General features: G+C 37.7%; 2 protein-coding genes and 1 long non-coding RNA gene across 8 annotated transcripts in view; 2 read left to right on the top strand and 1 right to left on the bottom strand.

The window, feature by feature from the left end:
- The window catches only part of ANKDD1B (ankyrin repeat and death domain containing 1B), a 96206-nt gene extending 84629 nt beyond the window's left edge, over window positions 1–11577 (top strand). For all 4 annotated transcript variants that reach the window (XM_007486538.3, XM_007486541.2, XM_056824760.1 and 1 more), the window contains one exon: window positions 713–11577. In XM_007486538.3, the coding sequence (XP_007486600.2) occupies window positions 713–774 (62 nt within the window). In that variant the 3' untranslated portion in view covers window positions 775–11577. The remainder of the gene's footprint in view (window positions 1–712) is intronic.
- Window positions 6763–24867, bottom strand: part of POC5 (POC5 centriolar protein) — a 71383-nt gene continuing 53278 nt past the window's right edge. For all 3 annotated transcript variants that reach the window (XM_007486563.3, XM_007486560.3, XM_007486565.2), the window contains 2 exons: window positions 16618–16797; window positions 6763–7219 (listed from right to left, as the gene is read on the bottom strand). In XM_007486563.3, the coding sequence (XP_007486625.2) occupies window positions 7082–7219; window positions 16618–16797 (318 nt within the window). In that variant the 3' untranslated portion in view covers window positions 6763–7081. The remainder of the gene's footprint in view (window positions 7220–16617; window positions 16798–24867) is intronic.
- The window catches only part of LOC103098133 (uncharacterized), a 37828-nt gene continuing 34070 nt past the window's right edge, over window positions 21110–24867 (top strand). The window contains exon 1 of the long non-coding RNA XR_008917919.1: window positions 21110–24154. This is a non-coding gene — a long non-coding RNA (uncharacterized LOC103098133). The remainder of the gene's footprint in view (window positions 24155–24867) is intronic.

Genomic DNA, 24867 nt, shown 5'->3' on the forward strand with positions numbered 1-24867 from the left:
TGGCCTTCCAGAGATGGCGATAATCCACATCTAAGTAAGAATAGCATTCTGGCCCAGGTCTGACTTGGGCTGGTCCCGGTGATTCTGGTTTGGGATTAGAACAAAATGAAACATTTGCAGACATTTTAATGTTTTAAAAAAGAACGTTAACTTAACTATGGTTAAGTGGAAGGATATTCAGCCAGGATATCACATCAGTTCTGTCTGGTGTAACTCCCTTGCCTTTGCATTTGCCACAGTGAAAAACCTGAGCAAAAATGCGCAGGAAGTCTAAGAAGTTTTGAGTCTTCTTGTGCCATTTTTTAAATAATTAGGTACATTGCTTTAGTCCCCTGGACCAATTCCTTTTCAAAGGGAGTCTCACTATCTTTTAGGGGAAAAACTAGCCTAGCTTATGTGGCAGGGACCTTAGTATATGAAGCTTGTCACATAAATAGAAATTGTACTTGTTAGAATTGGTATGGCTAAAATTCAATGAGTCAAAGCCTCCCCCCCCCCCCCCCCTCAAAGCCATATTTTGTACCAAGCTGATGACTACATCTTTGCTATTTCAGAGTTTTTTTCTTTCATTGAATCTGGCTAATAGAAAAATGTACATTTTTTGTTGAGTATTGATCACATTTTTAACAATTCTTCAATATGTGATATTTTGATGTTTTTTAAAAAATCAGCTTTTAGCAACCTATCTCTAATAAAAGTATTTTCTTTTCAGAAAAGATTCGCCAACTGCAAAGCAGTACAGATGCAAGCTCTAAGAGATGTGCAGTTTCATAGCTTCTCAAAGCTATGTGTATACCCTTTGACCCCGCGATAAAACGACTAGGCCTGTACTACAGTAAGATCAAAGAAAGAAGAAAAGATATCCAAAATTACAGCAAATTCCCTTGTTGTGGCAAAGAACTAGAAACTAAGGGGGGTACCTATCAATTGGGAAGTGGCTCAATAAATTAGGTTATCTGAATATAAGGGATATTATTGTGATATAAGAAATGAAAAAAGTGGAAGTTTCCAACAAACCTGAGAAAATATTTATGAACTGATATGGAGTAAGGAGAGCAGAACCATGAGAACAATTAATAGAATAACATTGCCATGAGAAACAACCTCGAGAGACGTCGGAACTCTGATCAATGTAATGACCATCCAGAATTCCAAAGAAATGGTGATGAAATATGCTACTCAAGGTATAGAATGGTACACCAAGGTACTCAAGGTATAGAATGACACATATTTTCAGACATGGTTAATGAAAGGTTTTGTTTCACTTGTAATATTTATAGGGAAAGATGGGTGGATATGAAGAACAGGGGATATGGAAGGTTTATAACAGGGAATGGAGGAGTTGAAGGGAGAGAAGGAATATGGCTGCCAGGGAGGCAAAAAGAGAGAGATGCCCCCTGCCAAGAGGTTATTTTTGAACAAAATGGGGTGTCCAAGAAATGAGCCACTTATGATAGCCTGCAGGGCCTCTCTTTTCTATGAATGGATGTCAAAGATGCCCCAGAGCAGGTAAACATGGACCCTCCTGAGGGACAAGCCTTTCCCCAGACTTTGGTCACCCAGAGGGGGTCCAATAAGGATCTTTTGTAGTTGAATGACTGAACTGAGGTTCAGCTTGCTCTATGCCCCTGAAAAGATAGTCCTCTTATCTGACTGCGATATTCAAATAAGATAAATTTTAATAACCAGTTCGGATTGGAGAGGTATCAGGGAAGAGGGATATTCCCTAGATCAGTGGTTCTCAACCTTTCTAATGCCGTGACCCTGCAATACAGTTCCTCGTGTTGCGGTGACCCCAAACCAAAAAATTATTTTGGTGGCTACTTCAAAACTGTAATTTTTCTACAGTTATAATTCGGAATGTAAATACCTGATATGCATTATGTGTTCTCATTGCTACAAATCAAACATAATTAAAACATAGTGATTAATCACAAAAACAATATTTAATTATATGTTGAGAAATATTAATCCAGCAGGAGGCAGCCTGAACACTGGGACAGGAGGTAAGTCCTGCCTGGGGAGGGGGTCCGCAGATGCTGCCTTCTTATTCCTGTCGTCTCCCTCCAGCTCGAGCTGAGGCTTCCTTTGCTGGGGTTACTCGGCTCCATTATCCGCTCCAGGACTCATTCTTAACTCCTGCGGAGCCAGTGCCTGGGTGCTCTCTCTGGGTCAGTTTGAGTCTGGTCTCCAGGCAACAGGGTAAATCCATCGCCCCTCATAGGGGGAGGGCTGCTGATAGGTAACTAATATTAGTACAATGTGCGGACAGCAGGGTCCCCATTCTTTCCGAGATCTTGCTGTAAAGTAGCACGATTTCTCAGCGGATAAAGCCATCGGAAATGTGTTTTTCGATGGCTTTAGGGGACCCCTGTATTTTGGTTGTTCAACCCCCACTGGGGTCATGACCCGCAGGTTGAGAACCGCTGCTCTAGATAATGTTTGAGTCTTTCTCAGCTTTGGAGCTGACACCAGGCCTCACAGGCTGATGGAGGGTTTCTCTTATTCCTGTCTACACTATATCTGTGCTAGTTTTCTTAATTTCAAAATTTTAGCAGTAGACAGCAAGCAACAAGAAAAGTTCTGACTTTTAGAGCTGCTTGGGCCTGTCTCTTTGGGCTGAAGAAAATAGAGGCACCTCTATCTACAGACTGGGAAGGAAAAAACTCCTCCCACTTCCCACACCAGGAAGGAAGTGCTAGTCACAAGACCAACTGCCACTCCCAGTTGCCCCTCCCCCCACCAACTGTCAGTCTTGTCAATTTCTTCTCTCTCTAATATTCCCACTGTTGCTTGTTCTGACACAGTGGCAGAAAGTCCAGAACTTGTTTTAGTTTCCTTTCCACACACTTGACTATGCATATTATATCCAAAATCAAACTAAACATCCCTTGCTCCTTCAGTTCCTTCACCTTTGTCATCAGGGTTGCCTTCCTTTTGATTTTCTCTACTTTTTTAGTATTCTTTTTAGAATATGGTACATTGAACTGAATATCATAAATGGGTGATCTGATGTGGGTAGGACTCCAGGACTATATTCCTTCTTATTCTATACCTCCCAATGTGGCCCAAGATTACATTCTCTTTTTTTGTTTGTTTAAACTGCCATATTACCCTATTGACTCATTGTATTCACAGTATAATGGTTGGACCAATTCATAAATGTGCTGACATTGTAATTTTACTTGTCTCTCCACAGCCTCTTCAACATTAACTATTTCCACTCTTTTATCCTTTTCAATTTTATGTGTGCAGTAAAACTTCAGTTGTTTTAATCTCTCATTGCTAATGATTTGGAGAATTTTTCATAATTGTGACAATCTGCATTCTTGTGAAAATATCACATTTGACCACTTATTTGGAGAATATTATATAGTTTTGTCAAAAGATTGTCTTCTATGTAACTGCATAAAAGATATTTGATAATTACTTTTTTATTGAAGTTTCTTCTAGCTACAATAATTTTTTCATGAAAAAACTTATGTAATGAAAACTATCCATATATTTTATGATAATCTCTTTTGGTTAAAAATCCTTCCCTAACCATAGATTAGGCAAGTTCCTTCCTTTCATTCTCCTTTATTAAAATAAGAGTAACCTTTTATATTTAGGATTTAGGTCTTGTATCAATTTACACATAATGGTGTAAGATGTTGACCTAAAACTATTTTCTGCCAAATTGCTACCTTGCATTGTCCAGAATTCTTGTTGAAGAGGGAGTTCTCCTGGTAGCTTTTTGTTGTTTTCATCAAATACTGTGCTTCTGGATCTTGCTTATCTGATCTGTTGCTCTTTTCCTTTCCATGTCCCCTCTTAGGATCTTTTTCAGTTGAGATGATGTCCTCCTATCCCCTACCCCATTCCCCACCTTGTACTCGTAAAGTTGACTTTTTGAACTCAACTATAAAATCATCTCATCAGCTCTGATTTAATGTTTTAGCTGTCAAGATTTTTTTGGGGGGCTCATCACCCAATGTGAATGTATCTCCTAGCCTTATGTCATCGGCAAATTTGATAAGCTTGCCTTTAATTAAATCATTGATAACATGGTATAAAAGCACATGGGTATTAGAATCTTTAGATTCTAGTCATTAGAGACTTTCTTCCAAACTGACACTGAAACACTGGATCTGGCTATTCACTTGGTTTCAAAGCATTTATCTTCTAGACCAAGAGTCAGCAAACTATGAACAATCCAGCCTACCATGTTTTTTTGGTATGGAACTTTATTTTAAAAATGCAAAAAAGCATATTTATATTGCTCATGGGCAATATAAAACAGGTAATGGGTTGGATTTAGTCCATAAGTCATAGATTATCAAACCTGATCTAACCTACGTCTATGCTTTGGAATCATTTGTTAGAATGGAATGGAATGGAAGAATGGAATCATTTGTTAAATCCTTTCCTAAGATCTAGGTAATATGTCTATAGTAGTCTCTTGTACTACCAGTTTATTAAGCAGGTCAAAAAAGGAAAGGAGGTTAGTCTGGCATGGCATGCTCTTGATGAAGCTTCTTTTTGATTACTGCTTCCTTATAGAGGTTTCCTAACTTTTAAAAATCCCTCAGAAACCTTTCAAAGGGTTGAGGTCAAGCTCTCTCCTGATTTTTTTGATTCCATTCTTTTTTTTGGATGAGATCTACCTATCCTCTTGTTTAGTCAGGCGATACTTCTATCTCCCACGATCTTTACTAAATCACTATCAGTGTTCTAGTAGTCATATCTGCAGGTCTTTCAGTATTGGGGGATATAGTTTACCTGGGTCAGGTCACTTGAGTTCATCGAAGTCAATTAGGCACTCTTTCATTATCTAAATACTTACCTTGGGTGTTAGTCATTTTTCAGTCATGTCCAACTCTTCATGACTCTAGTTTTCTTGGCAAAGATACTAGAATGCTTTGTCATTTCCTTCTCCAGCTCACTTTATAGATGAGGAATCTGAGGCCAACAGAGCCAAGTGACTCGCTCAGTGTAACAGATAGCAAGTGGCTGAGGCCAGATTTGAACTCAAGATTGGTCTACTGAATTCAGGCCCAATGCTATACCCACTGCATCCCCTAAGTGTCTTTACCTTACGTATCAGCTTCCTATTGGCCATACTTTAGGGGTTTTGTCTTATCTGGTCCAATATCATTCTCCTTGGAATAGAAATCAACAAGAGTTGAATAGTTAGCTTGTCATTGGTTATCCTCATCCTACCTACTCCTAATAGTGGTTTGATCCCTTTGATCATTTCTTCCTTAAATCACTACGACATGCTTTTTGTTTTCCATAGCTTTCCTTATTAGGCTTGGCTTATTCTAAGTATTAGAATTTCTGACACAATTCTACAGGACCATCCCATGCCTTTATATTAAAAATGTTAACTCCCCTTCCTCCTCAATAGTTGTCTTCACATTTCATTCTTGAGTTTCCTTCCCTGCTTAGACTGTCTAAACCTGTAAATTTTTAGGCTGTGCAATTCCATTTTATCCTGTAAGGTGCTAATGTTCAAATAATGACCACTCAAAAAAGACTATATGAAAAGTGTTTATGGTTGTAGGATTGTTAGTATTTATCTCTTGCTTAGCTTTAAGTGCTGAATGGTTTTTCTTCTCTTTCTCCCTATGTGACCTTCTTCTACTTTCTCAGATCCAGATAACGCTCAGGATCCCCCTCTGCTGTTTCATATTCAATTTCTCCCTTTAACATTGACATATCTGGAGTGAGGAGAGACATTCCATATGCCCCTTTATCTTCTTTCTTAGGAGGGAGAGAAGACAAAGATCTTTGAACAGAGACCAGCCATTTGGCCACACCCAAAATAAAAACACAGAACTTTTTAGGAGAGTAATTGAAAAATTCTCCCTGTTCTCCATATTTGACTTAAATCCATCTCTTCCATCAGTCCTAGCTGTTCTCCTTCAACCACTCAAGTCCTCCAAATTCAATTTTTATGTCTAATTCCAAAATACTCTAAATCCTCATGATTTCTTCATTAGCTCAAGTTACTCTCTTGTTCCTTCTCCCACATAATATTCTTATGGCATAAAGTTGTTTCTACCTCCTTAAGGAAAGATTTTTTTTCTCCAGGTGGTTTTTTTTTCTTCAGGTACTCTTTAAATGTATAATATTACCACAATTCCCAGCTTATCCCAAGAACTCTCCTTACTGCTCCTCTTCTGATATCTCTAGGCCCATGTGTTTCCCTGGAGGGTTTTTGTAGACGTGCAGGCTTTTTCAGGAAACCAAGGATAAGTGTGTGAGGTCCCTCTTAGCCTTGGCTTTCTCTGTGCCTGTTCTCCTTGTTAAAGGCCAATTCCAAGCACACAATTCAGGTGATAACTAGACAATATTCAAATGTCTTCATATGTGGTGCTAATGGTGTTACTTGTCACCTTGTAAATGGAGGGAGAATATATCTCCTTAAGGGCAAAGATTGTTTTATTCCTTGTCTCTGGATCCCTAGAACACAGCACAGTGTGTAAGATATGAGGCACTTCATGCATGTTGATCAAGGCATCTTCAATGCCATAACAAAGCTTTACCAGTTGGTGGTAAGGAGGATCTAGGAAAATGCTTCCGGGAATTCACAGATCCCTGGAAATATCAATAGATTAAGGATTGGGTATCTAAAAGTGATGCCAAACAGTTTTCACACTTCAGAGATTTCATTGTAGCTAAAAACTTTGAAAATAATGATGTAGCAAAAGAACCTAGAATTCTAATTGTCAAGAGAATCATAATTTATACATATGGAAGTAATGACAGTTCAACATATGGTCAACAAACATATAGACATTTTTTTAATCAAAAATGGTACATATTCAATTTATTTCTTAAATAAACATTCATCAACATTAAAATAATTACTGCATAAAGTTACAAAGGACATTTTACTTTCCTTGAAATAATTTTTCCATTGAATCAGTCTTTGGATGATCATAAAAAGGTGAACATGATGTTATTCAGTGTTCTGCTGTGCCAGCCTAAGCATTACCGGGAAATTCCACGATAGCACATCCATAGGAGTTTTTCAGCACGGGAAATCAGAAAGTGAAAAAAAATCATCCCCTTTCTATAAACATCTCCACTCAATTTAGTCAACCACCTTTATGGAGTGACAAGATTGGGCAGATGCTTTTCCACCGTGTCCTGGGTGTCTTGACGATGTACTGCTTGTTTCATAGTGTACAGTTCGAGGGTATTTTGCTGCAAGAGCCTGAGGAATGGTTTGCTGAAAGAGAAAAATCTGCTCTAGTGAAAATGCAATATAATTTCATATCATGCTTGTGGTGCTGAAGCTGTCAAGAAAATAACATCTTCCAATTTCTATGAATTCGAAGCTAGGAAGTAGTTCCAGTGCTGGGAAGCCGAGAGAGGAGGTTCAGGGAGGGAAGAGGCAGTCAGATCAGAATGGACTCCCTGCTACCGCATCAGAGATCCACAGGCATCCTCTGGTGGAAGGATTGCCATATGCCTCAAAAGATACAACAATGGGCACATGTGGAATACCACAGTATTCAGGAAAAAAAGAAGCATTGCTTTGCAAAGGATTCCTATTTTTTTCATCACCTTAGCTTATTTTCACTTGAAGGTAGGACTGTTCTACTAATGTGGATACTGAATCGTTTTCTGTAAAATGGGGAAAATAATGCCTGCGACCCTGCAATACCCAACCCTTGCCTGGGCATTGTTGTACAGAAAGTACTTAATGCAGAAATAGAAATAAATTTAAGATGCTGCTTCCACCGTCTGTGATTTCACTGCTGTGCATGTTCCCCCTAGTAATATAAATCACAATCTCCATTACAACATGGAGGTCCAATCTTTGTGTTGTTATTGCTTCCAAACCTTTCCTGCTGTTAAGACCTGTTGGAACTTGTCTTGAGATCACTGACACAGCCTTCAAACTCCTTGGCTCAGCTTCCTGTCACAATGAAGCATCAGAGGAAGAACAGGGGGGAATACCGATGCTTATAGTACAAGTTGGTATGTTGTACAAGCTTAAGGGGTGAAGGATCCAAATGTGGTTAATTTTGTATTTTATACTTTTTTTCGACAAGAGAGAAGAGATATCCCAAATGAGAAAAGATGTAAATTCTTTTTTTTTTTATCCCTTACCTTCCGTCTTGGAATCAACACTGTGTATTGGCTCCAAGGCAGAGGAGTGGTAAGGATTAGGCAAAGGGAGTCAAGTGACTTGCCCAGGGTCACACAGCTGGGAAGTGTCTGAGGCTAGATTTGAACCTAGGACCTCCCGTCTCTAGGCCTGGCTCTCAATCCACTGAGCTACCCAGCTGCCCCCAGATGTAAATTCTTAACTACTGCCATTAGGGCAGTACATATAGCTTGTTAGATCACATATCTGGCACTGGATTGTCTCCCCTCTGACAGCCCCCAAACTCTTAAGTTTTGTCTTAGAAGTGATATTAAGTACTGGTTCCAAGGCAGAAGAATGGTAAGGACTAGGCAATGGGGATTAAGTAGCTTGCCCACAGAAGTGTCTAGGGTCAGATTTGACCCCAGATCCTCCTGACTCCAAGCCTGGCTCTCTATCCACTGAGCCACCTCAAGCACTGGATATTTAATGGGAATAACCTATAACTCTATAGTTAGGATACTTAAAATATACAATAGTTATTTCTGGAGGTTAGCAGGAGGATTTACTGTTAATGTGGTTTTTAATAAAATGGTTGCCTGCAAGAAAAAGCATCACTGTTCACTACAAACATATTTCTATTATATTCTCCTACTGATATTTATACTTAAATATTTTTGAGCTAAACATTTAAAATAAATGTTATCAAATTTTTTAACATAAGCTTTACAAAGCTGAAAATGTGCTTAAAGTAATTTGACTCAGTTAAAAATAATATTTTCCCTTATGTTTGACTCCATTAAAGATATTTAAACATTCTAATTAAAAGTGCCTTTGGCCAGGCCATTTCACTTTTTGGAGCTTCTGTTCCTCATATTGCAAAAAATGATGGGATTGGGGGGCAGCTGGGTGGTTCAATGGATAGACAGCCAGACCTGGAGATGGGAGGTCCTAGTTTTAAATCTGGCCCCAGATATTTCTTAGCTGTGTGATCTTGCAAATCACTTTACCCCGGTTGTCTAGCCCTTACTACTCTTTTGCCTTGGGACAATACTTACTATTGATTCAGTCAGAAGGTAAGGGTTTAAAAAAAAAAGAAATGAAAAGAAAAAATAGATGGGGTTGGATTTGTGGTTGATCTCCAAAGTCCCCCATCAGCTCTAAATTTGATCTTGTAATCCTAAGTGACAAAAACAATTAAAACTTCAAAATCACTACCCTTGAAAGTTTTTCTTAAAACACAATTTCATGGGAGTTTATATTCAACAAACTTCAAAGCCTTTTATAATGCTATTTGCTGAGGGGCAACTGAGTAACACAGTGGATAGAGGCCCAGACCTGGAGTCAAAAAGATCTGAGTTCAAATCCAACCTCAGACACTTTCTAGTTGTATGACTCTGGGGAAGTCACCTAACCCAAATCGCCAAGCCTTACCACTCTTGTTTTAGAATTGATACTAAGACAAAAGGTAAGAGTTCTAAAAATTAGGGAAAAAATGTGATTTGCTCTTTCAGAAAAGTATTTATTGAATGCTTATTAGTATGAAAGCACGGTTACCGAGAGACTACTACTACTACCACATTGAGGGGCATAAGCTGAAGAATAACATTGATCTTGCCCTAAAGGGAGCCTAAAATACAGTGAACTACTGGACAGTAAGTTGCTTATAAAACTTACTTGCTACTAAATTTATTTGATAGACTATTTCAAAGAACTTTACTTTCCTCTTGTGGAAGAGGGGTAAGAGAAAAAACATGAGCAGATAAAAGTTGTCTCTAGTTTTGTGCCTTTGAATCTCCTGTAAACTGATCTTCAAACAGGATAAAAAGTTGGAGGAGAGACATCACTTACCTAGCAAATGGGGCTAGTGCATCAAGAATGATTCCTAGTTTAATATCATTAACTATTCATTGTTGTCATTTTTTGGTCATGTTTGACTCTTCTAGACCCCATTTGGCAGAGATACTAGGGTGGTTTGCCATTTCCTTCTTGAGCCCATTTTATAAATGAGGAAACTGAGGCAAATAAGATTAAATGACTTGCTAGCATCTGAGGAGAAATTTGAAATCAGGAACAGGAGCTATCCTGACTTCAGGCTTGTCTACCATACCGTCTAGATGCTCCAATTATTTACTATACCTGAGAACACAGATCCTGGTTCTGCAAACAAAACAAAAATCCTTTAGAAATGCAGCCAGACTAGTGTAAATTTGTTTACATACCCCGTATTATACAAAACAGAAGTAATTTATGGCTCTGAATAATCCATAACCTGTTAAATGAAGATGCATAACACATTCCTGAAAGGGAACATCATGGCAGACAAGTCTTAATGGGAGCTGGTGTAAATAATGTGCTTTTTGGTGCATCAGTTGTTTTTTACCTAGAAAATGCCAATCATTTATTTATTTATTTTTTGCTGCAAGCATAATGTCAAAAAAAGGCCTTGTCCCTCTGAAAAAGACATTTGTACTCTCTCCTACGCCACTTCTATCCATTACATGCAAATGGATCCCAGGCCTAGTTTGAAGAGACCTCTTTTCTAGGCCTCTTCAATACTAGGCCATTAATTCCTTTTGGGCCAATGAAGTTCCTTGTTTGACTTTGCTGTCTAGCCCATGAAAGGGATGCGAGAAGTCTCTTTGTAAGAATGTAAATTCTCACATTGTTGGGGAAGGTAAACACAGGAGTTACGTTCCTCTGCTTTCATGTATTGCTTGTATGGTGAGGCAGCATAGTGAATGAGAATGAGTGCGTGCTATAATTAAAATCAGATGCCTGGCATTTGAGCCCCTGGTTTGGGTGATAACAGGCAAGTCACGTCAGCTAGATGGAGCTCAGTTATATCTCCTGTAAAATGATGTGAAGAAGTCTGGAGAAAGTACTGTATCATGTATGCAGAACTGGCTTATGACATTAATCTTTCCCAGTTCTAGAGTAAACTGGGAAAAAAAGAGAACAGAAAAAAAGTAAAGTATCTTATCTATTTTTCTCCTCCAGCACTGAATAATTCTCTGCACATCCTGGCATTAAAGATCATAACATTTAGGTCTAAAAGATGTTCTAGAAGCCTTCTAGATGTTAATTTCCTTTCCCCAACTTACAGAAGAGCAAAATGGGATCCAGTCTGACACTAAAGCTTTCGCTAATTCCCTACATCTTTCCCTTCCCCAGGAGTATGTATATTTTTGTGTAGAGCCACTGAAAGAATTTGTTTTGCTTAACTACATATTTGTTATATAAGAAATTTCTTTTTCTTCCCGATGGGGCAAATGTTGGAAGGGAGAGAAAATAGATCAGACCTTTCCTTTTTTCTTAAATAGAGGTGGAATTGTTCCCTATGTTAAATGTCGCATGCACTTTCTGAGGAAGTTGCCACATTATTACTTGTACTTGACTGTTTTACTTTGTTATAAGTAGGAGTTAACTATAAAAGATTGTAATGTGAAAGTGAACTTCAATAAAACTTTTTTTTCAAGCACTAAAAAAAAAAAGAAATCTACAGAACAGGAGGAAGGAAGCTGTGTGGTATGGCAGACAGAACTAGCATTCAAGTCCTGCTTCTCACACATGCTGACTTTCTGACTCTGGGCAAGTCATTTATTCTTTCAGTGCCCCTGGCAACTCTGTAAGAATCTAAGTTACAGAAAAGGTGCCAACCTGCACTGTTAGAATGTTTTCCATCTGCGAGTTCCCTATCCCAATGAAATCACAGGCCCATTCTCTACCTTATCACCACAGGTCAGAGCACATAGGAATTGTGGGAAGAGACAAATAAGCTCAGTGGAGTTTGTGAACCCCTGAAATTCTCTTCTATAAATACAACCTCCTGTCCTTATACTTCTCCCTTTTTACATTTTTCCCGATCTCTGGGCCCTTGATTTCCCAATTTAATTTATCACTTATTCTTTGCTCAAAAACCTTCAGTGGCTCCCCAATGCTTAGTAGACAAAAATAAAAACTCTTTAGCTTGGTTTTGAAGTCCTTCCTTCATAATATCTGACTTCAACTTCCAGATTCTTGTTCCCACTATTTCTGCTCTGTATATTCCATGTTTGGGCCAAATTGGGCCACTAGCTGCTTATCTCTACATTCACACAAATGATTTAACCATACCTGAAATGTGCTCCCTCCACATCCATGTCTAATGAAATCCTCTTTCTTCAAGGCCCAGTTCAGGTAGCACCTTCTGCATGAAACTTTCCCTGATGCTTGAGCTCAAAGTATCTCTCCCTTATTAAATTTCTTATAGCACTTGGCCTAATCCTTTCATTAAAAAAAAAAATCATACTCTACCTTCCCTGTACCTAATTGTGTTGGATTCATCCCTATTGGATATTTCAGGCTATTTGAAGTTAGGGACTATGAATTAAAAAAAAAAATCTTTGTAATCTTAGTTCTTTCTACTACATGCATGTGCTACACAAAGTTGGCATTTAATAAATGATGAATTTGGTGGCAAAAGAAACCAGACCAAAGATAAGCAGGAAAAAAAAATTAGTAAATAAAAGTAGCAAATAAAAAGTTAATTTCTAAAAGGTAAAGCAAAAAGCCTGGAAAGAAGGATTAAGATGGTGGGTGCAGAATTCACAATTGTTTTGAATAAACATAGACCATGACATATTCTTTCCTTATTTGTTATTCACTACAAGAATGGGAAAAACAACAAAGAGGGAAAATTATAGCAAAGTTAAATTAGAAAAGTATTTAAATTTCAAGGCAGGGTATTGGAATTTTATTTCCAACTTTTGGTACAATAGAAAGAGTACTGGATTTGGAATCAGGGGACCTGGATTCAAGTCTCATCTTTGTCACTTATTATACTTGCGTGACTTTGGGCAAGTCATATAACCTCTCTAGGGCCTTGGCTTCCTTATCTATAAAATGAAGAGACTGTACCAGCTCATGTCTAGGCTTTGTCTTCCTCTTCCACATCCACAATCCTATGAATTGATTCATTTTGTAATTTTAAGTCACCTCGATCTCTCTGAGCTTGCTTCCTCACAGGTAAAATGAGTGTATTGTTTGTTGTCATATGCTTTAGGAATATAACAGGGATTATATTAATATGTCAAAAAATCTGCAAAGCCCTTTAGGTGCTATTAGAGAAAAGTAGCATTATTGACTTCCTTGTTTATGCAGAACCATTACTAATGGAATAGTTTGATCCCATATTCTGGCATAGAAGGGACCACAGATTCTCAAAGGCTGTACCAGAAGAATGCAAACTCTTTTAAGGCTTTGAGCATGGGCCTGGTGGATATGTTGTATTCATCTAGGACCGGCCTAGCTAAATTTATCAAAAAGGCCACTGCAATGATTTGTTTCAGCAACAACTCAAAAACAGTTTCCTATTGCAAAAAGAGATTATAGTTTGTTTTGGTGCCGATTACCACAAATTGATGAAATCAGAGGTCTTTGAAGAACTGAAGAAGTAATAGGAAAGGAAGTATTCCACACAAGTTTTTCAGATAAATGATAATATATTTCATTATGTGCCAAAACAAATTGGATGAGTAATTTTAGTTGAGACTTTTTCTACAATGTATTTTGCATTCCCTTGCCTTCTTAGAAAAATTATACTTGATGACTCAGAAGGTCATAGTTTGAATAGCAATGATCATTTTAGGATGTGCTTGTGCTTGGTTGAATGCATTTATCTTTTTCTTTTAATGGCCCTAAATTGTCAACCCAATTACATGTTTGTCTGCCTTTTATAATTTTTCTAGTTTAAAATTTCATGATTTTTTCTGTCTTTTCTCACTATCAGGTCGTTAGCTATGATTTAAACTTTCTTTTCGCTAGAAATCACTCTCCTCCAGAAAAGTAAGCTTTTTAGAATTCCACTTAAAGAGTAAAAAGGTACCAAATGTGGCCCAAGAGCTTTTTCCATTCATGAGACCAGGGTTTCATGGGCTCTGTGGCTCTTATTTTTGCTGTTCAGATTTTGTGTATTTCCTGGTTCTCAGCTGTGTTCTGTATAGCTGAAATTCTCAGATAAGGCAACTACTTTTGTGAAGCATTCCTGAAGTGCAGTTTCTGATAATTTGCATTATATTTTGAACTATCCTATTTTCATCAGCTATAAAACTATGACCCAAGTTTATGACTACTGATACCGATCTGTAATACACTGAAGGCAGAAATTACTGACAAAGTACACATTCTCTAAAGATTCTTTAGAGAATTATATATATAGTGATGGACAAGTCAGAAAGAGCACAGAAATATTCTGAGATGTTGAAGGAAATATGGTTAGTGATTTTGGATACTTTATCACATCTAAGATGGCATTTGAATTGGAAAAATGTCTGTTCTTAGAAACAAGATAACTTTTTTGATATGCTTTCTACATAAAAGAAAAAGGAAATATATTAGCATTAAGTGGTTGAGAAACATTCATATTCTTACTAACAAAGAAAAAAATTCTGATAGGAGATGCTAGGTCAAGGTGACATATTACTTTGTTGTGAACCATTTTCTATCTCTATTTGAAAACTCTGCCAATATCTTCTGTTCAGATACTGCTTTTAAAATGGATGAGATAATGGTCATTTTAAGGAAACAATTTCTGGTATAAGCTGAAATTTTGAAACTCCAAGCTCTGTATCAGTTACAAAGTATAAAAATTACTGGTTGCTAAGAAGACCACTTCAGTTCATAATTATGTAAATAAAAAAGGTAAGGGGTTTGAAGTGAAGGGCTAGAGTGTATTCCAGACCTTTTTTCAAAACGATAAAATATTAGTGAAATGTCTAATTGAGAAAGGACTGTCAAGATTTCCTAGAAAATGAGTGAAGAGGGGAGCTGGGTAGCTCAGTGGATTGAGAGTCAGGCCTAGACACAGGAGAACCAGGTTCAAATCTGGCCTCAGACACTTCCCAGCTGTGTGACCCTGGGCAAGTCACATAACCCCATTGCCTAGTCCTTACCACTCTTCTGACTTGGAGCCAATACACAGTATTGACTCCAAGATGGAAGTAAGGGTTTAAAAAGAAAAAAAAGATGAGTAAAGGTCTTCAGTTATACAGTTACCCATCCAATGCAGCCCATTCCATTCTCAGAGCTCTAGTTATTAGATTATTCCCAATAGAGCCAAACATTTGTCCTTCTCTAATTTTGTTATTGGCTTGACTTTCTGAGACCAACAATAAACCTATTACCCCAAGAATGCAAGTCCTCCGGGTAGCCATAGTATAGGAATTGCCAAACAAGCAGCCTGCTCCTCAGCATGAGAAAACCAAACTTTCCCCCTTTACAAAAACTATGTTCTTCGAAGAAATCACTGGTGCAAGAATTCTATGGGTACACATTGACATATTGACTTATCATCTATAGAAAACTGTTTAGAACCACTGAGGTAATCTAAATCCATTGTCTCTATCTTGTAAATCATTACTAACCACTGTCTCTGCAAGAAGCTTACCTAATCCCTTAGCCTATGTCATTTTCCCGATAAAGCATGTACCCCAAATCATTAAACTTTTTCACTGTTCAGCAAGAAGATTCTGCATGTTTTTCTGTCAGTTCGACTCTCCTGAAATCCCAGAATCATTTTTCTCATTCTGGCTTGCTGACCCACAAGTAATTTGTTGAGCAGGACTAGACAAAAAACAATGGCTAATATGTCAATCTCATCATTTGGCCCACTGTTCAAAATGAAAGAAAAAACCCCGTACATTTGAAAGTTAACCATAATTTTGTTCAACTAATTAAACTTAAGATAACAGTACCAACTCCTCCAGGTGCTTTGAGCTTTTTCCTCCCTGGCTTCCTCCTTGGCTCTGGTCTTCAGCCTCACTAGAATTCATTACAGTTGAAGTTATATTATCAAATTTCTCCTTAATTTTATTAATCTGAATCCTTAATTTAGATATTCTATCAGGCAGCATCATTCAGGAAGGAAGATAATTAAATCATCATCACTTTGGTTTCTGTAGTTCACAAGAAGATCATGTAATACTAAGAATGGATGTAGAAATTATTCTCTTTCTCACAAATTTCTATTTACAGGCATGGCTAGCTTTGCTAAAGGAATGCAACTTAGCTAAATACACATTTAACTGTTTACCTGAGAAGGGAATAAAAACTGAGAAAATAGGGAAAATTTTTCATCTCTTGAATCTGTTTTGTGATTCATTTTTTCTGATTGATAACATAACCATTAGAAAAATTAGAAATCAATGATGTTATTATTTGCCCTTATTGCCAGGACACTCCCAGTTCTTTCTCTATTTGCTACATTGATCAATTCATATAAAAGCTTTATATGTATTCACAATATCATGTAGGCAATGATTCTATAAAAAATGACTTTCTAAATTGGAGGAAAAGTTGACATAGAACAATGGAGCAAATCAAAATTTTGAGAACATGTGGGAAGATGTAAACAAAGGACTTTTTATCAGTGTTGTTGACAGCTTCAGCATGTCACCTTTTAAAAGTGTTTATTGGAAAAGGAACCCTCTGGGGGGAAAAATTCTTTTTGGGTTGCATGAATATTTTTCACAAAAAGTCATTGAATAAGGACTTACCTGTGTGACTGGATGATGTTTTTCTATAACAACAGAACTCATGGGAGGCAAGACTCCCATTATCGCTAAACCACCACAATTTCTACTGGCTTTCAGAGGCAAATCAGATCTCCCTGCAATTCGAGCGGTAATTGTTCTTCCTGCCTTCTGCTGAACAGATGTCACAACTTTTGGCTCAAACTGGATGAAGAGGAAATAACAAGGAGATAATCACTTTGGATAAATGACATATAACATTCTACATATAACACTCAATTGAATTATTGCTCTATAGTCTATGTAGTATTATGTCTAATTATAGTTAAAACCCTACTTTCAAACAAGTAATGAAGAACAAAAACTTTGCTTTATACTTTCGTAAGTAACAGCATTACAAAAATTATGAATAAGCCAAATCTTTTTTGAACAGTGAGAGGCATTTTCAAAAAGATACAAGTGTACTTCAGCACAAAATAAGGTTTAAAAAATTTTCAAAGCCCAGAAATAAAAATTCCTGGGGTTCTAGAAATGATAAGAAAAATTTCTCAAAGGAAAGTAGGGGGAAAAATGACAAGCTCAGATTTTCAAATCACTGCTCAAGTTTTTTCATTGACATGTCATTGACATGACATTGTCATGTCAACTCAAGACATATGTAGCTCTTGTTCCCTTCCTTTTCCTTTCAACTCAGCCCAACAGAAGAAAATATCTAAATAAGTAGAAACAAAAGTATAGGGAAATTTTTCAATAATTCTAGAATCAGAATTAGTAGAGATTAGAATGCCATCTACCGGCCAACACGAACCAACTGCACGTGGCATCTGCTTATATAAAACTGGTATTTGAGATTTTCTTTTTTTTTTTAAACCCAAACCTTCTATCTTAGAATCAATACTATGTAGTGGTTTCCAAATATTTTCCCTTTATTTAGTTGAACACTATTGTGGCTTTTCCCAAAGGAGTCAGATTCCCAGCTGTAGGTCTTGTTTCCATAGTACTATTAAACTAATATTTGTCCTTGCCTGCTTCTCACTCTGTTAAAATGCAGTTTTTTTTCCTCCCAGTGAAGCTTTCTGATTACTGGATACACCAATAACAAGGGTACAATTTGAGTCAATGGGAATCAAATAAATATGGAACAGCTAATGCTTTGATTCTTAGCATCAGGGTTCCTCATATTTGTCTTCTGTGATCTTGTTGGAATAACCCAGTTATGAAGTTAATTCTATAAACAGTACCTACTAGGTTGCAAGATTTTATATAAATGTGATGGGGAAGGTTAAGATGAATAACTTTGATATGTACCTTCTATTGTATTTATTTGTAAAAGTGTTTTATACCCTCTCTATATATCTTCTTGAGGGCAAGAGCCTAATAGGGACCATAAGATGTGTAAATAGATAAATATGAGAGGTGGTATAAGCTACAATTAAATGAAAAATTTCAAAGGATTGCAAAAGTTCATGATGAATCTCTTGCAAAACCTGTTTGTCTGGTTATGCTAAGAGAAAATCAACCATGTAATGGATTAAGTACAAAGTGGGATATTTTCTTGAATTGGATTTACTGTCTATGATACTTCTGACACAAGGCAGGGCAATTGGCCATGCCTTGTGGGAGATTCAACCAGGTATAACTTTTGTTTAGCTCTAAGATTTTCCGAGGACAGGCTAAAGCAAAATACTTGCAGTCATCTGGATATAGGGGAATGCTAAAGAAACAATCTATAACTATGATGTGAAAATCTTTTAGGATGGCAGAAATTGCTGGTAGGCCCGATTTCCATCATAGCATTCATGGCTCTCAAGTCTTGTAATAGTCTCCATTTTCCTGATTTTTTCTTTGTAACAAAAATGGATTGAGTTCATGCTAAGGGGAAAAGCTATGTGTCTTACTGCTTCTAAGTTAATGGTTACACTGAATGCCTTGCATTCTAAGGTGTTCTGGGCTTATTTCCACAGCCTTGCTGAATGGAAAGCCCCTGACTTCCTATCTACCCAGAAGTTTTACATCTTGGGTGCACTGGGCATGGAAGTCCCTGATCTTCTTGTGCTGCTCCCGTAGTATAAGCTATGCTTGAAAGGAAAGGATAGGAAATATTCTGGTGGGGCTGTTGGGGGGTAGGGAGTAGAAGGAATGTGAGCAAAGGCCCAGAGATATGAGAATAGTAGTTTAATTTGACTGAAACATAGATTCAATGGTTAGTAGTAGGGAGTATATGTATATGTTCTGGACGAGGTAAGGGAATACAACAAAAATGAAAATAGTTCCTGCCCTCAAGAAGCTTGTATTCTACTGGGGTTTCAGAAACAAAATGTAAATAGATACTAAATGCCAAATATATACAAAATTAAAAAAAAAAGCAATTTTGGAAGAAACAGCAATGGGGTGGGGAGGGGAATAGGTCTCTTGAAGAAGATGGCACTTGTAACGCCTTGAATAAGACTGAGAGATGAAGAGAATAATCCAAGCCTAGGGAACAACCTGTGCAATAGCAAAAAGGAGAGAAATACTGGCAAGAAAACCAATGTGGTTATAACTTGGAGGGTGTGAGCTAGAATGATAAAAAAATAAGCCTGGAAAGCCAGAATGGTCCTGAATTGTGAAAAAAGTTAAAAGCTGACAAGGTAATTTTGTGTCATCCTAGAGATAGTAAGGAGCCTCTGGGAGCAAAGGAAATGTCATGGCAGACCTGCAATTTAGTAATAGAAATTTGTAAGTTATACGGGGAATGGTTTAGTGACGGCTAAGAATGGAAGCAGGCTCCAGGAAGTGATGCAGAGCGAAAGGAGCAAAACCAGGAAAACATTGTACACAGAGACTGAAACACTGTGGTACAATCGAACGTAATGGACTTCTCCATTAATGTCAATGCAGTGTCCCTGAACAATCTGCAGGGATCTAGGAGGAAAAATACTATCCATAAGCAGAGGACAAACTGGGAGTAAAAACACCGAGGAAAGGCAACTGCTTGACTACAGGGGTTGAGGGGACATGATTGAGGAGAGACTCTAAATGAACACTCTAATGCAAATACCAACAACATGGAAATGGGTTCGAATCAAGAACACATGTGAAACCCAGTGGAATCGCGCGTCGGCTATGGGGGGGAGAGGAAAAGAAAATGATCTTTGTCTCCAATGAATAATGTTCAGAAATGACCAAATAAAATAATGTTTAAAAAAAAAAAAGAATGGAAGCAGGGAGACCAAGCATTAGAGGTGATAGATGATGAAAGTGGCAGGTATATGAATAGAGGGAAGGGAAAGATGCAAGATTTGTGGTAAAGTAGAGTTGATAAGATTTGGCAACTGATTAGATATGGGGGATGAGGGAGAGGGAAGTGTTGAGCACAACTCAAAGGTATTGAATTTGTGTGTCTGGAAGATAGTGATGCCCTCAATAAAAATAGGAAAGTCTAGAAGAGGGGTGAATTTTAGGAAGATGATAATGAGTTTTGTTTTAGACATGTTAAGTACAAGATGCCTCTGTGAAATTGTGAAATTGAGGGGAAGAAGCCTAGCGGAAAGGTGGTAATATGGGACAGCTCTCATGTTGAATAAGGGTGTCTCTCCCAAGTCTTCTCTAAACTCATCTTCATATGGCATGAACCTAAGGCCTTTCAACATCTTGGTTGCCCTTCTCTAGATAGTCTTTAGCTTATCAATTACCTTCTTAAAATGTAGCATCCAAAAGAGGACCCAATTCTATATATTTGGTCTGATCAGGCCTGAGTAAAGAAGACTAAGACCTCCAAAAAAATGTAGCCTAAAATCACATTGGCTTTCTTGGCAGTCACATTATATTACTAACTCCTACTGAGCTTATGATCCACTAAGTCCCCCAGATCTTTCTCAGAAGAACTACTATGCTTCTCTCACCTTGTTCTTGGGAAGGTGGCTTTTGGATACAAATATAAGATATGTTTATACTTACTGAATTTCATTTTATTTTACCCAATGTAGAAGTCTTTCAAGATCTGTTTGAATCCCAATTCTATCAACAAGTGTGCCAACTATATTCCTCTAGTTTTGTGCCACCTTTAAATTCAAATCAGTGTGCCATATATGCCTTTATTTAAATCACTGATAAAAAAGTTAAACAGCACAGATCCCTGACACCAGGTACTTCCTTCCAAGCTGATACCAAGCCATTAATGATTACTTGTCACAGCTGGTATTTCAACCAGTTCCAAATTTGTACAACTGAACTAGTGTCCAGCTTATAGCTAACTTATCCACTAAAAGTGCATGGAATACTTTAAAGATATTTTGCTAAAATCTAGGTAAGATATATCTATAGTATATATCTATCTATATATATATATAGATATAGATATCTATATCTATATCTATATATAGATATAGATATATATATCTCAATTCCCTTGATTTAGTAATCTATTATCTTTGTCAAAGAAGAAAGGAAGTCAGGACCTGATAAACCATGTTTTTAATAGACCTGCTCTTGATAGACCATGATAGTCCTGATAGCTGCTTCTCTTTCTAGATACTTCCCATCTATTTAAAAAGTAACACATTCTAGAATTCCTCAAGAAATTAAACTTCACTGGTCTATAGTTTGCTTATTCTCTTCTCATTCCTCTTTTGAAAGTCAAGAAATTTGCCCTTCTTCAGTCCTTTAGTACTTTTCACGACCCAAGGAACTCTGTTCTTTAGAGTTGTGACTTGTACTCTTCAAGGCCAATTAGGTAGACTTACAGCTGAAAGAGAACTTAGAAGTAAATAAGAAACAGGTTTTAAGGTTAAGTGACTAGCACAGTCACAGAGTTATGTAAATGTTAGAGATCAAATTTGAACCCACCACTATGCCACTTAAATTTTTACTCTCTCCTTACTTATCTTGGGTATCAACTCTATTAGCTATTAAAAAAAAATCTGTCCCTTCCAGGCCCAATATAATTTTCCTTGGCACAGAAAAAAGCAAAGTAATTATTTGGCACCTTGCCCTTCTTTTAGTTGTCAGTCATCACTGCTTGTATATCAAGTTCAAACTGGTAGTCTGATTTCTTTTTTGATTGTTCTCTTTATCCCAATATGCAACTCTTTTTGCCTTCTTCAGCTTTCCTTGCTACTATCCTTACCTTTTTTGAAGATCTAGAATTTCTGATACAATTCTTTTTTTTTTTTTGATACAATTCTTTAAACTGTCATATTTTGGTATTTGCCCTCTTGTTAGGGGTGGGCTTAACACCAGCTCCCTGTTTTTTCAGGTTCACGTTGGGACAAAATGTCACTGTTAACAAAAGGTTTACTTTGCCTTAACATAGAGTTATGTGACAGATACTGGCACTTCCCTGGATGACTTGTCTCCACCAAGAAAAGTGTCTCAGGTTAGGGTAAGTAATCTTCAGACATATATCAGAGGGGAAATAACTCCCTCCAGAAGGGAATTTTTATATCCTTAGGTGACTGGGAAGCAGCATAATAAAGGGAAGCAGAGGGCAATCAATTCCCAGGGACAGCTTTGTTGCCTTTTTTGCGAAATAGAGGAACATGCATTTCTATTACTTGCACATGATTCCACCTTCTGGCATGGATGTTTAAAAAAACCTAAGTTGGTTGGTGAATTCCCTGTATACCATGTGACTCTCTTTAATTAACTATCCCTTTTCTGTCTAAACCAGTGGTTCTCAACCTGAGGGATGCGACCCTGGCAGGGGTCGAATGACCAAAACACAGGGGTTGCCTAAAATCATTGGAAAATAAAATATTTCTGATGGCTTTAGCCGCTGAGAAATCGCGCTATTTTACAGTAAGATCTTGGAAAGAATGGAGACCCTGCTGCCCACACATTGTACTGATATTAGTTACCTATCAGCAGCCCTCCCCCTATGAGGGGGTGATGGATTTACCCTGTTGCCTGGAGACTGGACTCAAACTGACCCAGAGAGAGCACCGGGGCGCTGGCTCCAGAGGGGTTAAGTACGAGTCCTGGGGCGGATAACTCCTAGAGCGGATAACAGAGCCGAGTAACCCCAGCAAAGTGAAGCCTCAGCTTGAGCTGGAGGGAGATGACAGGAAGAAGGCAGCATCTGCAGACCCCCTCCCCAGGCAGGACTTACCTCCCGCCCCAGCACTCAGGCTGCCTCCTGCTGGATTAATATTTCTCAACATATAATTAAATAGTTTTTGTGATTAATCACTGTTTAAATTATGTTTGATTTGTAGCAATGAGAATACATAATGCATATCAGGTATTTACATTCTGAATAATAACTGTAGCAAAATTAGTTTTGAAGTAGCCACCAAAATAATTTTTTGGTTTGGGGTCACCGCAACATGAGGAACTGTATTGCGGGGTCACGGCATTAGAAAGGTTGAGAACCACTGGTCTAAACAAAGTAATGTTTCTTTTTTTTTCTCTTCTCCAAAAATTTTTTTCCTGAGAGCTTTCCATCCCTCCTGAGCTGACTTCCTTTGTAAGATTTTAGGTCACAGAATCTTAGACTCTTTGAAATCTGCTCTCCTAAAATCTATCCTCAGCTTTTGTCATCTTTCTACCACAAATCCTAAGAGGAAACATAGATCCCCTCAAAGATTCTTATCATTTCTACATAGCAACCAGTGCTTCCCTGTTGCCTTGAATAAACTTGATATTTTGAAAGCTGCAACTCAAATTAAGGCAAACCAAGAAATTAATAGTTGTTCTCTTAGGGCAGAGAATATTCTGACTGATGTCCATATTGATGAAATTTCCATCACTACTACATCATGCTTGTGATTTCTTTCTCAAACCTATTTCTAACCCTTCTCTGCACTGGTAATCTACAGCAGCATACTCTGATGGCAACGTCATTTCTGCCTTCCTCTACTGATCTTCTACTAAATAAACTCAAATCTGTATGTTTTCTTATCTGTTCTGAGCTTTCTATGCCCTGCTTTTCACTTTCTTGTCTGTATCTTCAAACACCTGCTGAGACCCTAGCACCTTTATTCTTTCATATCCCATTGATGTCTGTTTGGATATACCCTACTACTACAGAGAGGTTCTCCAGTCTCTTCGATACCAAGAGAAGGGAGAGGGAAAAAGAAGGAAGATTCCTAGATACTGCTTAGCCTTTTAAAGGAATCCAGTCCCACTTATAGCCAAGCTATACTTTATTTCCACCCTTCCTGTCTCAGCACCTACCACCTCACCTCACCTGTCCTTTTTTTTTGGGAGTCCCAGAGCCATATTCTAGGCATGGAAGTGGTCCCATCAAGTCTCTAGGTAGCATTGTGATAAAGGATGAAAGGTTTGCAAAAACTGTTGCAAAAACTGAGAGATGCAAACCTCAGAGAATGATTGATAGGAGCAGGTGACTAAGGGTCACATGGGAGCCTGAGCCTTGGGATCTGGGAAAATTCTATGCCCAACAGTTGCTTCATTCTTGGAGTCTGTTCTGGAAGGACCTAAGGCTTGAAGAAGATTTTGCTCCTGAGACCGGCAGAGGAAAGAGGTTTTTGGATCTGGCTACTGGCAGCATCAATAAGATCTCTGGACCTTCTTGTATATCAACCAACTGAAGATCCTGGCCCATTTGATTGGACTCCTGGTATGAGACTTGGATATTAGAAAGTTAATATTTAGCTTAATAAGATAGTTTAGTTAGTTTATAAAATTTAGCTTTTAAGAGAAGTATAATTTACTCCTAAAACCCCTATTCCTTCCTACCCTTCCAATTAATAAATTTGAATTTATTTTAATGTTCCCTTTTGTTCTTTTCTCACCCCAAATCCCATCAAAAGAGCATGTATACTAAAGGACAGAGATGTGTCTGGCTAGAGTCATAAGGCCCAGGGTCAGATCTGGCCTCTGATATCTGCTGTTCTCTAACCATTGACAAGCCATTTAATTTGTTACAATTTCCTCCACTATAAAATGGATTTTAGTTATGAGACTTAAAACCTTATATGATTAGTTGTTTCTATTACTTAGGAGGTCAAATTTGCTTGACAGTCATATTTTCTGAATGTTGAGGTCTTAACTGAATCCTCTCTTGGACTTCTGTCTATTTTGACTTTTTAGATGTAGTAATTACCATTCTCCTCCCTATACTGTGGTATCTTAGTGGTAGACCCAGACAGTTTTCTTGTTCCCCCTTCCTTTTGTGATTTGCAAGATTCCAGGCAAATAAACCTGTTTGGTGAAGTTCATTTCTGGCCTGGAGACTGTCATTCTTATATTTAAGCCGTACTCTAGATATCAGTATCTCACTTTCACCTTAATGTAGGCTGTCTCACTTCATGATTTAAGTGATTTGAATGT

This window comes from Monodelphis domestica, chromosome 3, assembly GCF_027887165.1.
Source record: "Monodelphis domestica isolate mMonDom1 chromosome 3, mMonDom1.pri, whole genome shotgun sequence".
In the NCBI taxonomy this organism is placed as follows: domain Eukaryota; kingdom Metazoa; phylum Chordata; class Mammalia; order Didelphimorphia; family Didelphidae; genus Monodelphis; species Monodelphis domestica.